This window comes from Sceloporus undulatus, chromosome 3 (genome assembly GCF_019175285.1).
Source record: "Sceloporus undulatus isolate JIND9_A2432 ecotype Alabama chromosome 3, SceUnd_v1.1, whole genome shotgun sequence".
NCBI classification, from domain to species: domain Eukaryota; kingdom Metazoa; phylum Chordata; class Lepidosauria; order Squamata; family Phrynosomatidae; genus Sceloporus; species Sceloporus undulatus.
Genome location: NC_056524.1, coordinates 24,812,054 through 24,824,155, shown reverse-complemented (window position 1 = coordinate 24,824,155; position 12,102 = coordinate 24,812,054). Strand labels below are relative to the sequence as shown.

Genomic DNA, 12,102 nt, shown 5'->3' with positions numbered 1-12,102 from the left:
GTGGTGCCACATCCTGCATCTTTTTATGAAATCATTACTTTAAAGTCAGTGATGTTTGACAGCCAAAGAGAGTGGATGGAAAATCTCCATGGAAATTGGTCTTTTGTAAAACCTTCCCAGCATCTCTTACCCCATTAGGGAAGAGGCTGCCTTGATCACCTGCAAATGTCAAAGATATTTTGACAAGTTATTTTTTTGGTGGTTCTTTGGAAACTCAGCTTTCGAATGAGTAGAAGTCTGCTGCTGCTGCTGCTGCTTCTGCTTAGCAGAGAAAAATCCTGGTCACCCTAAGAGAAAACTGTGACTGAAGGATAAAATCCTTAAAAGACCCTCCCCTCCCCCAGAAAGGGTTGGAGAAATGCAAATTATTAGCAATCATTTTAACACAGGCTGCTGTCCTCATACAGACACCTTCTAAGGTAACAGTTTACCCAAGCAAGTCAATATGTACTGCAGGTTGGCATTCTGTGTTCTCTTCTTTAATAATGTGAGTTCTTGGAATTGTGACCTTTTTGTTAATCAAAAAGCCCAGGCGTGTATGGAAGAGAGTTTGAAAAGGCCAAATATGAGCTTCTCAAACAAGTGGTATAATCTACAGGTACTGTTACCATTCTAATAGCTGCCTTGCTGGCATGTCTTTCAGGATAATTGTGCTTGTGGGTAGTGCTCACGAGTGGAGCTGGGTGGGGGATAAGGGCTTTTCCACCTAAGAATTCTACCCCTTCCATGAAATTTTCTATCATAGCAGAGTCAGACACTGAAAATAGTTCCAGTCTAGAACTCTTATATGTGCGTTATCATTCCCTTGATAATTTTGCTTGCCCCCTTTTCTTTGGATGCCTAAACTGTATTTTCTAAATGGTCAACTGAAGTTTTAGGTTATTTTAGTGCTAGAAATTTGGAGAAAAGAAGAAAATTTCATTGTTGTTAACTGCCATCAAGCTGACATTAACTTATGGTGGCCCTATGAAAGAGAGACATATAAGTCACCTTGTCATCAACAGTCCTGCTCAGGTCTTGCAAACTGTAATTTCATGGGGGAGCAGAATACTTGCTTGGGGGTAAAATCTCTTATTTCACCCTCTCACATTATCTTATCTACACCTTGGGAATCCCCCCTCCCCCCTCCCCCCCGAACAGTATTAGAGAACTAGTAGCTGGTGATGTGGGAGAAAGGCAAAGATATTTGGACTCCTTTCTGAGTCCCCTAGTGTGATTGATTCACAAGTGCAAGGGTTTGGAGAGCCAGTGTGGTGTATGACTTAGGAAACCAGAATTCAAATCCCCGCTCAGCCATGGAAGCTCACTGGGTGACCTTGAGCAGGTCACACTGTCAGTCTTGGAGGAAAGCAAAGGCAAGCCCCCTGAGAGCAAATACTTCCAAGGAAACCCCATGACACAGCCACCTTGGGGGTTCCCATAACTCAGAAATAACATGAAGGCAAACAACAATAATGACTGTTTCACATGCTCAAATGGTGCTTCCCCACTCAGGCTGCTGAGGATCCAGAGTCAGCCAAGTTATTTTGTCCCATGGGGCAGAAAATCCCATAAGTGCCTCTTCCCATCCCTGGCAGCAAAGTTAAAGTAAAAATGAAGTAAACATATTTTGCTATCCTTTTGTGATAACCAAACCTTGCTACCTGAAACATCTGCTTTTCTCTCCCTGATGGTAGGGCCAGCCCTGATGTTCATTGTATATTACAGACTTGAGATAAGCAGTTAATGTACCTGAGGAAAAACTATCTGACACTAAACCACATTATACTGTTACAGAACTGTTATTCCACTTTTACTGCTATGGCTGCCTCCTGTGGAATTCTGGAATTTGCAGGTTGGTGAGGCCTAAAGAATTCTCAGGTTGAGAATTCTAAATTTCCCTCCTTAAACTGCAAATCCCAAGATTCCACAGAGGCAGCCCACCATAGCAGTTAAAGTGGAATAACAGTGCTATAACAGTGTGATAAGGGCTGAAAGAAGTTGAGTGGAAGAAGTTCTGATATGGCAGCAGGAGGTAATAACAGATAACCTTGTGGGTTTAGACTAGGGAGTAGAGTAGGGAATTGTAACACTCCAGCCCAAGTTCCATTTGGAGAGTCTCCAAGATCTATGGGCTCCTGGCTATACTTAGAACCATATTCCTCAACAGTTTGCTATAATCCAGATTCCTCAGAAAGTAGGCACAGGCTTGCCAAACATTTCTTACAGACATAACAAGTTATAGTTGTCCCTCCACATTCGCTGGGGTTAGGGGTAAATGACCCCCCATGAATGTGGAAAAACCACAAATATATATATATATATAAAACACTTTTCTTTGTACCTGAGAGAATACCTCTCTCTGAAAATATAAGTCCTCAAGTACAACTCTGTGATCAATATCAGCCAGAAATTGACCATAGAATCATGTTGGAGAAGCTACAGATGTCTAGAGAAGTGCTTTCTCTAGGAATTTCTAGGTTCTTCAGCTCAACTCTGTGGTCAACATCCAGCAGAGTTGTGTTGGAGGACCTAGAGATTCCTAGAGAGAACATATTAATCAAATCCACAAATAATCAAATCTTCAAAAGTCAAAGCTGCAAATGTGGAAGGTCAACTGTAGTGCCTCTTTCCATTCCACCACATCCCCATCTTTCTTAGCACTGCTGTTATGCAACAGTGGTTCAGTACTGATGTGTACCTCTCCATTGGCATGCAGGCTTGAAGTTTGAAGAACTGCAAGAGAAATTTGGGGCAGAATTCTTCAATATCTGCTTTGATGAAAGTGAGCGGGTGCTCCGAGCAGTGGGTGGCACTTTGCAAGATTTCTTTAACGGCTTTGATGCTTTGCTGGAGCACATCAGGGCTTCAATTGGAAGGCAGGCCACTTTGGAATCATCTTCTTTCCTATGCAAAGAGCTCGCTGAAGGCAACCTTATGCTCCACTACTTCCACCCTCATCAAATTGTTGCTTTTGCCATGGTTGGTATGGTTAAGGCAGCGGCAAGGAAGATCTACCAACTTGAAGTGGAAGTGGAGCAGATTACAAATGATAAATTGTGTACAGAGGACTCAAACCCAGGCAACTGCAGCTGTCTCACTTTTATTATCAAAGAGCGTGAAAATGCAAATATCACAAAACCACTTCCACTGGGGACATCCCAGTCCCCTGCAGATCTGAGGATAAGCATCAACACTTTTTGCCGAGCTTTCCCCTTCCACCTGATGTTTGATCCCAGCATGCTGGTGCTGCAGCTAGGAGAAGGACTTAGGAAGCAGCTCAGGTGTGATGCTCACAAGATGCTGAAGTTCGAAGACTGCTTTGAAATTGTTTCTCCAAAGATTGGTGCCACATTTGAACGAGTCCTCCTGAGGCTGTCCACACCTTTTGTGATCCGGACCAAGCTAGAAGCATCTGGCTCTGAAAACAAAGATAAGGTAAGGCTCTTAGTTTTGACTCATAAAAAAGGGGCTCCACTGGTAGACTGGGGAGGTTCCAGCAAATGTAAGAATAATATATCTGTGAAATGGGGAAAGATTTCTGGGTGAGAGCTAAATTAGACAAATATGAGGCAATCCATTGTTGGAGTGGAGCTCCTTCATCAAATCAATCAGTCTGTCTGGGCTGGCTGAATCAGATTAGGGCTGTTATACTAGGAGAGAAGAGGGTTAATATATTTCTTGATCCAAATCTTCCTGCTACCACTGCATGGATGCTACTGTTCCTGGGGGGGGGGGGGACACACATCCAAGGTATTGCATACAGTGTAGATTGGAATCCCCTTCCAGCTTGGATCTGCTTGTCCCATAGCTGGCTTTACTTAAAACAAACAAAGAAAACATAAACAAACAAACATCCAGCCATGTAAAATCTTTATCATTTCCCTATATCATATCTGTTTCAGTTCTGCTTCATTCCAGAAATGGATTTGAAGCACATTTTAGTATCTTTTAAGTGTTAGAACTGGTTCAGCAGTCTTAACTGGTGCTTTCTGCTTTTAAGGACACGTGTGACTCCTGGGATAAGGTTGGGTCTAGTAGCACCTCCAAATGACAAACTTCGTCCTTTCGTAGAAGAGCAGCCCAATCCAAATGAAGCACAAGTGAATACTGACTAATAATATTTTTGTCTTGTCAGGATTTAAGCTTTAAACTTTGGTTTATTCACCCTTATCCAGTTTATTACTTATTCAAGACACTGATATAAAAAGTAAACCTGTAGGTTCACCTGTGTTTGAAAAGGAAAGAGAGAATGCATTAACTTCAACATAGTCATAACATCATACTTCCAAATCTTGAAAAACCTAATTCATAAATTAACAATTAATTGCAATTAGGTGCAGAAAAAGCCTAAAAATTGCTGTTTGGAAGAGAAGTACAAAGCTATAGATTGTTATATATTAGCTTTATCGTTTACTTTTCTGTGTTTTATCTGTAAGATATCTTTAAGAAAAAAGGTGTCCAAAAATGGATAGTAGTGATGGTAGCAATGGTTATTAAGAGGATGGGAATAGAGCCCTGTGTAGCATTACTGTAGCATTACAGTTGGATTTGAGGAATGGGACTATTATTATTATTATATTTATTTATATCCCACACTTTTCCCAAAAATGGGACTCAGGGAAGCTCACAAAATTAATGGTAGAATTAAAAACATACAAAAATAGTACATTAAAATAGAATTAGATTATGATAGTATTAAAATAAGTTATATATTAAAAGAATAAAGCACGATTAAAAATATAGAAATGTTAAAAATACTTTAAAACAATATAATGCCACACCACACTTTTAAAACTTTCTGTTTTAAAATCCTGCCTAAAAAGGTAGGTCTTAGCTTGCTGAAGGAAGGATAACAAGGAAGGAGGCATTCTGGCCTCCCTGGGAAAGGAGTTCCACAGTCTAAGGGCAGCCATAGAAAAGGCCCTCTCTCATGTCCCCACCAACTGTGCTTGTGATGTTCGTGGGACAGAGAGAAGGACCTCTCCCTAGGATCACAGAGCCCGGATTGGTTCATATATGGAAATACGGTCTGCCAAATAGCATGGACCTGGGCTATATAGGGCTTTATAGGACATAACCAGCACTTTGAATTGTGCCCAGAAACAAGCTGACAGCCAGTGGAGCTGTTTCAAGAGTGGCATTGTCTGGTCTCTGTAACCTGCCCCTGTTAACAGCCTGGCAGAAGCTGTTTGAACCAGCTGAAGTTTCTGAACACTCTTCAAAGGCAGCCCCACGTAGAGTGTGCTACAGTATTCCAAACAGAATATAATGAAGGCATCTACCACCAAGGCCAAATCCAGCATTTTAAGGAATGGGCACAGCTGGTGCATAAGTTTTAAATGTGCAAAAGCACTCCTGGTCACTGCAGTGACCTGGGCCTCCAGGTTCAGATCCGAGCCCAGGACTACCCCCAAACTGTGCACCTGCATCTTCAGGGGGGGGGTGTAACCCTATCTAACACAGGCTGGATCCCTATTCTATGATCTCCCTTCTGATTGACCAGGAGCATCTCTATCTTGTCTGGATTAAGTTTCAATTTGTTTGCCCTCATTCAGTCCGTTAGTGATACAAGACACTGGTTTAAGACCAGGACAGCCTCTTTGGAGGGGGAAAGGAGTAGTAGAGTTGAGTATCATCTGCATATTGATGGCACCTCACCCCCAAACCCCAGATGACCTCTCCCAGCGGTTTCATGTACATGTTAAATAGCACAGGGGACAATACAGAACCCTGAGGGCCAGAGTGTCAAGCAGGAGTCCCTCAGAACCACCTTCTGAGTTTGTCCCTCCAGGAAGGAATGGAGCCACCAAGTCCCATCCCAGCGAGGCTAGTGAAGCACCTTGTATTTTGATCCCCTTCTTGGTTGCTTGCTTCCAACATATCAGTCATAGCACAAAACCTGCTGAGAGTCCCAGGCGAATGAACAGGACTATACTGCCATTCTTCTTCTTCTTCTTCTTCTAGCAGAGGTCAGTCATCAGCCAGTGAAATTTGTTTTTGGTTCAAAACTAAACTGGGCACCAAAAACAAATCAAAATAATCTATGTCATCCTGAAGAAAAGTGGTACATAAAATAAATGTTAAAACTCCAAAAAAATTCTGGAATCTTTCAGCAACTTCCTTCCCTTGAAAGAATGTATTTGCAATGTTTGATACTGGGATTGCTCCCTGAGTTACACATTGGCTTGACCCAGTAATAAGAAAGGGAAGGAGACCTCCAACAGGACAAGAAAGAGCCATTGTGGCATGGATATTTAGTGTATAAAAAATGGAAAGAAAATAAGGAATTTAAAAATCATGTGATTAGAAAAGGACTATTAAAAATTTGGGAATATTATAGTAAAAGATTTTACAATAAGATTCCGAGGTGGACATCACCACAAGAAGCTCATTTTGGAAAATTTAGAAAAGTACAAGAGAAATGGATAACATATGAACATATTGTGGAAGAAGGGGGAAAAGCGGTATTAAAACTTAAATCTAGAGAAAAAATAGAACAACAGAATATAGAAATAGAATGGTTTGCATATAAACAATTAGAAGAAAGATTTAAGAAAGACATGAAGCAGGAAGGAATAGAGGAAAAAAACAATGAATTGGACATAATAATATTAGAAAAACAGAAAAAGAAAAAGATAACAAAATATTATAGGGAACTACTAAAAAGAGATTTGGAACAGGAAGTGGTTAAAGAAAACATGACAAAGTGGAGTCAAATAATACAACAAAATATATTCTTAGAAAACTGGGAATTGTCATGGAGGAAAACCTGTAAGTTCACCATGGCACAGAACCTGAAAGAAAATTATTTTAAAATGTTTTATTTTTGGTATTTGACACCGGTTAAGCTATCCAAAATGTACAAAAAGGTAAACAAAATGTGTTGGAAGTGTGGGAAAACAGAAGGAACGTTTTACCACATGTGGTGGGTCTGTAGCAAAGCAAAGCAGTTTTGGGGGAAAATATATGAAGCAATGAAAGAAATGTTGGAAAGGAATTTCCCAAAAAACCCAGAGTTATTTTTGTTAAATATGACAGGCGTGATAGGAAGAGAGACTGAAAGAACATATTGGAAAATTGTGTTATACATGGTGACAGCAGCAAGGTTGTTATACGCTCAAAAATGGAGATCTACACAGACCCCTACATTAAAAGAATGGACTAATAAATTGTTAGATATGAGAGATTCAGACAGATTGTCTAAAAGGTTAAAAGGAGAAAAAGAGGAAGAGGATAAGGATAAAGATGAATGGAACATAGTAATACGGTATGTGGAAAGAAGAAAAGAAAGTTAGTAAAAGGAAAATAAAGGAGAGAAATAAGAAAAGAAAAGGAAGATTAGGAATGTAAAGAGGTAAAGAGCGAAAGAAATGACTTGTATATAGATATATGTAAAGGAAGAATGATGATTGTAAAGGAAAATCGAAAGAGTAATATGTAATCTATAAAGGACTATATAGGTTGGAAGTACTAGGATGTGTACAGGGGGAAGGGGAGGGGAAGGGTAAGAGGGTGGGGGGTTTAAGGGGGGAAAGGGAGGGAAGGAAAAGGGAAGGTACAGACGATATGTATGATCTTTTATTGATGAATACTGAAAATAAGGATGTAAAGAAAAGAAAAACCAAATAAAAATAAAATTAAAAAAAAGGAAAAAAAAAGAAAGAGCCATTGTTTGGTTACAGTGTGGAGAGACTAGGCTTGAAATTGCTTGTTCAACAGTACACCAGCCCATACACACTGTGTTTTGTAAATATTTGCTCTTCAGTGCCTGGGGCTCTCTTTCATTTTAGTTTTTATGAATGGTGTTACAATTGCCTCTGTCTGTGGTCAGGAATATTTTCTTGGGGCTTTGGCTAATCCACCAGATGTGATCTTATCTGCAGAAATAATTTGCAATGCAGGTTCCAGTGCGGGATGCTTCTGCCATTAATTATCCAGGTCCCCCCCCCCCCCCATTCAGGCTTTTTATAGATTTTCCTGTCTTTATTGTAATAGTATTTTATCTGTTTAGCCACTGATTAATAAAATGTGTGCCTGCAAGTGTGTTTTAAAAATGTGAACCACTTTGGGATTTTTAAACTAAAAAGCAGTATGCAAATGCTGGAAATAAATACATAGAAGCAGAACTAGTCTTACTTCTTAATGCAACTATGATATCTAGACTGGATTAGTGAGTTCTCTCTGTGTGGAGTTGCTCTGAAATACAATTCAGAAATGACTCTTGGCTTAAAATGTTGGTCACTAGGGTTGCTTCTGCACTGCAGAAATAATGCAGTTTGACACTGCTTTAACTGCCCTGGCTCAGTGCTGTGGAATTCTGGAATCTGTAATTTTGTGATACATTTTGCCTTTATCTCCTCTGCCAGAGAGCTGAGAACAAACTACAAATCTCACAATTCCATAGCACTGAGCCATGGCAGTTAAAGCAGTATCAAATGCATTATTTCTACAGTGCAAATGCAGCCTAGGATGATGGTAGGAAGAACTGAATCAAATGATATCCAGGGCATATCCACTCTGCAGAAATAAAGTAGTATAATTATAATAAATAATTAAAAAAAATTATTTATATACCGCCCTTCTAAATAACCAGGGCGGTGTACAGCATTATAAAATACATACATATACAATACATTAAAAACAAATACATTAAAACATTCTAGCCAGCTTGCCACTGCTGACGGGGGGGGGGGGGGCTAAGTGGGGCCTGTAGTAGGGAATGCTGATTTAAACAAGAAGGTCTTCAGCCCCTTTTTGAATTGGGCTAGGGAGGTGGCCGAGCGGAGCTCAATGGGCAGAGAATTCCAGAGGGTCGGGGCCGAGATGGTAAAAGTCCTCCTCGATGTGGAGGCTAGTTTGGCTCCTGGGACCCTCAATAGGTGCTGCCCAGATGTTCTGAGAGTGCGGGGCGGATTGTATGGGGAGAGGCGGTCTTCAAGGTATCCTTGGCCCAAGCCATTTAGGGCTTTATAGGTGATAACCAACACCTTGTATTGCGCCCGGAAGCGAATAGGCAGCCAGTGCAAATCTTTCAGCACTGGTGTTATGTGGCTGGCTCTGGGTATGCCAGTAACCAACCTGGCTGCCATATTCTGCACTAATTGTAGTTTCCGGGTATGGTACAAGGGTTGCCCCATGTAGAGCGCATTTCAGAAGTCCAAACGAGAGGTTACCAGAGCATGTACTACAGTTTCAAGGTCCCTCTGGTCCAGGTAGGGACGCAGCTGGCGAATCAGCCGAAGCTGATAACAGGTGCTCCTGACCGTCGCATCCACCTGAGATGTAAGGTGGAGCGACGAATCAAGGAGCACCCCTAAACTGCGTACTGAGTCCTTCACAGGAAGCGTGATCCCGTTCAGGACAGGTGGAACCACCGCCATCCCCGGGCCGGGGGAACCTATCACGAGTACCTCCGTTTTCTCTGGATTCAGACTGAGTCGGTTTTCCCTCATCCATCCCATTACTGACTCCAGACAGGCCACGAGAGGAGAGATGCCATCCCCAGTCACTACATCAGTCTGAGACATAGAGAAGACTATTTGGGTGTCATCAGCATACTGATAACCCTACGCCCCATGTCTCCTGATGATCTTTCCCAGCGGTTTCATGTAAATGTTAAAAAGCATGGGAGACAGAATGGCTCCTTGAGGGACCCCAGATGTAAGGGCCCTCTTATTGGAGCACACGTCTCCCAGCTGCACCATCTGGAACCTCCCAGAGAGGTAGGAACGGAACCACTGGAGCGCAGTGCCCCCGATTCCCACCTCTGCCAGGCGCTCCAGAAGGATACCATGGTCTATGGTATCGAAAGCCGCTGAGATGTCCAAGAGCACCAACAGAGACACGCTTCCCCTGTCGATGCCCAGACGGAGATCATCGACCAAGGCGACCATGACCGTCTCAACCCCGTAACCTGCCCGAAAGCCGGTTTGAAATGGGTCCAGATAATCTGTTTCATCCAAGATCGATTGAAGCTGGATTGCAACCGCCCTCTCGATCACCTTCCCCAAAAATGGCAGTAGCGAAACTGGCCGATAATTATTATGCATCAGGGGGTCGAGGGAGGGCTTTTTAAGCAGCAGTTTTACTATGGCCAATTTTAAGCTGGATGGAAATTGCCCGTCCCTCAGAAATGTATTTAAGATCTGGTGTAGCAATGAAGTTACCACCGGTCCCCCCTGAGCCGCTAGCCATGAGGGACAGGGATCGAGAGAGCAGGTTGTCTTCCAAACGCTTCTAAGGATCTTGTCCACATCATCGGTACTGACCGACTCAAACCGATCCAGTTTAATGGAGTCCACGGAGGCTCTGGACGCCTCTACTCTGGGTTCTGCCCTAATGCCGCCGTTAAGACCTTCGCTTATCTGAGAGGTTTTATCCGCGAATAAGTTGTTAAATTGGTCACAGCAGGCCTTAGAAGGTTCAAGGATCTGGTTCGGGGCAGGAGGGAGCTGAGTTAGCTCCCTGACTACCCTGGACAACTCTGCTGGACGCGACTCCGCGGACGCGACACGAGCACCATAGAACGAGTTCTTAGCTGCTCGTATCGCCTCTCCGTAGTCCTCCAAAAGGCGGTCTAGGAGAGCCTTGTGGGCTAAGCGTAGGTGTTTTCGCCAGCGATGCTCTAGCCGTCGCAGAACCCGCTTCTTTGCCCAGAGATCTTCCGTATACCAGGGCTTTCGTTTGGAAGCAGGCCTGAGAGGGCGCTTGGGAGCGATACTGTGTATAGCCCTGGAAAGACCGGTATCCCAGATACCAGTCAGGGCATCAACAGAGTCGCCGTCATTTCCAACCTTTTGGGTTCCATCAGCCTTCGAGGGTGGACCATTCTAATAGGTCCACCACCCCTGGGGGGGGATCTGGGTAGAAGCCTTGATTTTTGCCCCCACCAGGAAATGATCCGTCCATGACAGGGCGGAAATATTAGTTATTTCCGCCCACGGATTTTCCGCGTCCGTACAAAAGACCAAATCAAGTGTATTACCCGCGAAGTGCGTCGGACCCGAGACCAGTTGGGACAGGCCCATGGCCGCCATGGTATCCATGAATTCCCGAGCCGCACCAGATGGAATATAGTCGGCCGCGAAGGGGATGTTGAAATCACCCAGGACAAGTAGCCTGGGTGTTTCCAGCATCAGCTCCGCGACCAGCTGTGTCAGCTCGTTAAGGGAGTCTGTTAGCGCACGGGGTGGCCGATACACCAACAAAATCCCTAGACTGTCCCTGGCCTTCAGGGTCAAGTAAATACACTCGATAAAGGAAGTTTGACGGATGTGGTTCCTGGTGAGAGACAAGGTGTTCTTATGTACCAAGGCAACACCACCCCCCGCCCACCTAACCTGGACTGGTCCTTCACTGAAAACCCGGCAGGGAGGGCCTGCACCCACACAGCATCTCCCTCAGGCCCGAGCCAGGTTTCAGTAATGCAAGCCAGGTCACAACTACTATCCTCCAACAGATCGTGGATGATGTGGGTCTTGTTGTTAATAGACAGGAGCAGAGACAGGGTTTGTGGCACGGTTGGAGTGACCCTCAGGACCTCTTGGTTAGGAGGGAGACAGGAAGGAGAGATAGATATTAAGCATCGATCTCGCCTTCCTCTGTAACGCAAGTCCGCTCTCCTACCGCCATACTTCCCCCTGCCCCACATCACCTCAATGGGAGCTCCGCTTGTGCAGAAGTTACCCTCTTCCTCCCCAGCCAAAGCATTCCCCACATCCATATCCTCCCCCTCCCCCTACCAAGCAACAAAAAGAACAGAGGTATGGCACAGCAGACATTCTCTGTTCAAAAGCTGGCAAGGACACGGTCCTCCTGCCGTTGCGCCGCTGCAAAAATGCGCAGCTGCACAGTTGCGGAGCTGCGGAGTCCCAAACAAGCAGTCCGTGGGCGGCCTCCCCGGGCCGGTGCGCAGCTGCACACCTCTGACAACTCTAGGAGAACCGCCCGGCAGCAACGCAGGTCCCAGCGAGGTCCAGTGGCAAGGGGAGGCGTGACGGAGCAGGAGACCAGGCAGGCTGGCTTTGTATGTGCCGCTGCCCCAACACGCCCCTCTCTCCGCCTTCCCCTCAGGTGTCCCAAATTCAGCTCACCAGACAAGGGAGTCCCAAACAAGCAGTC

General features: G+C 44.1%; 1 protein-coding gene across 1 annotated transcript in view; it reads left to right on the top strand.

The window, feature by feature from the left end:
* GUCY1A2 (guanylate cyclase 1 soluble subunit alpha 2) overlaps nucleotides 1-12,102 on the top strand; it is a 334,203-nt gene that overhangs the window by 43,115 nt on the left and 278,986 nt on the right. Inside the window, exon 4 of the mRNA XM_042460679.1 lies at nucleotides 2,699-3,417. Coding sequence (XP_042316613.1) covers nucleotides 2,699-3,417 — 719 coding nt within the window. The remainder of the gene's footprint in view (nucleotides 1-2,698; nucleotides 3,418-12,102) is intronic.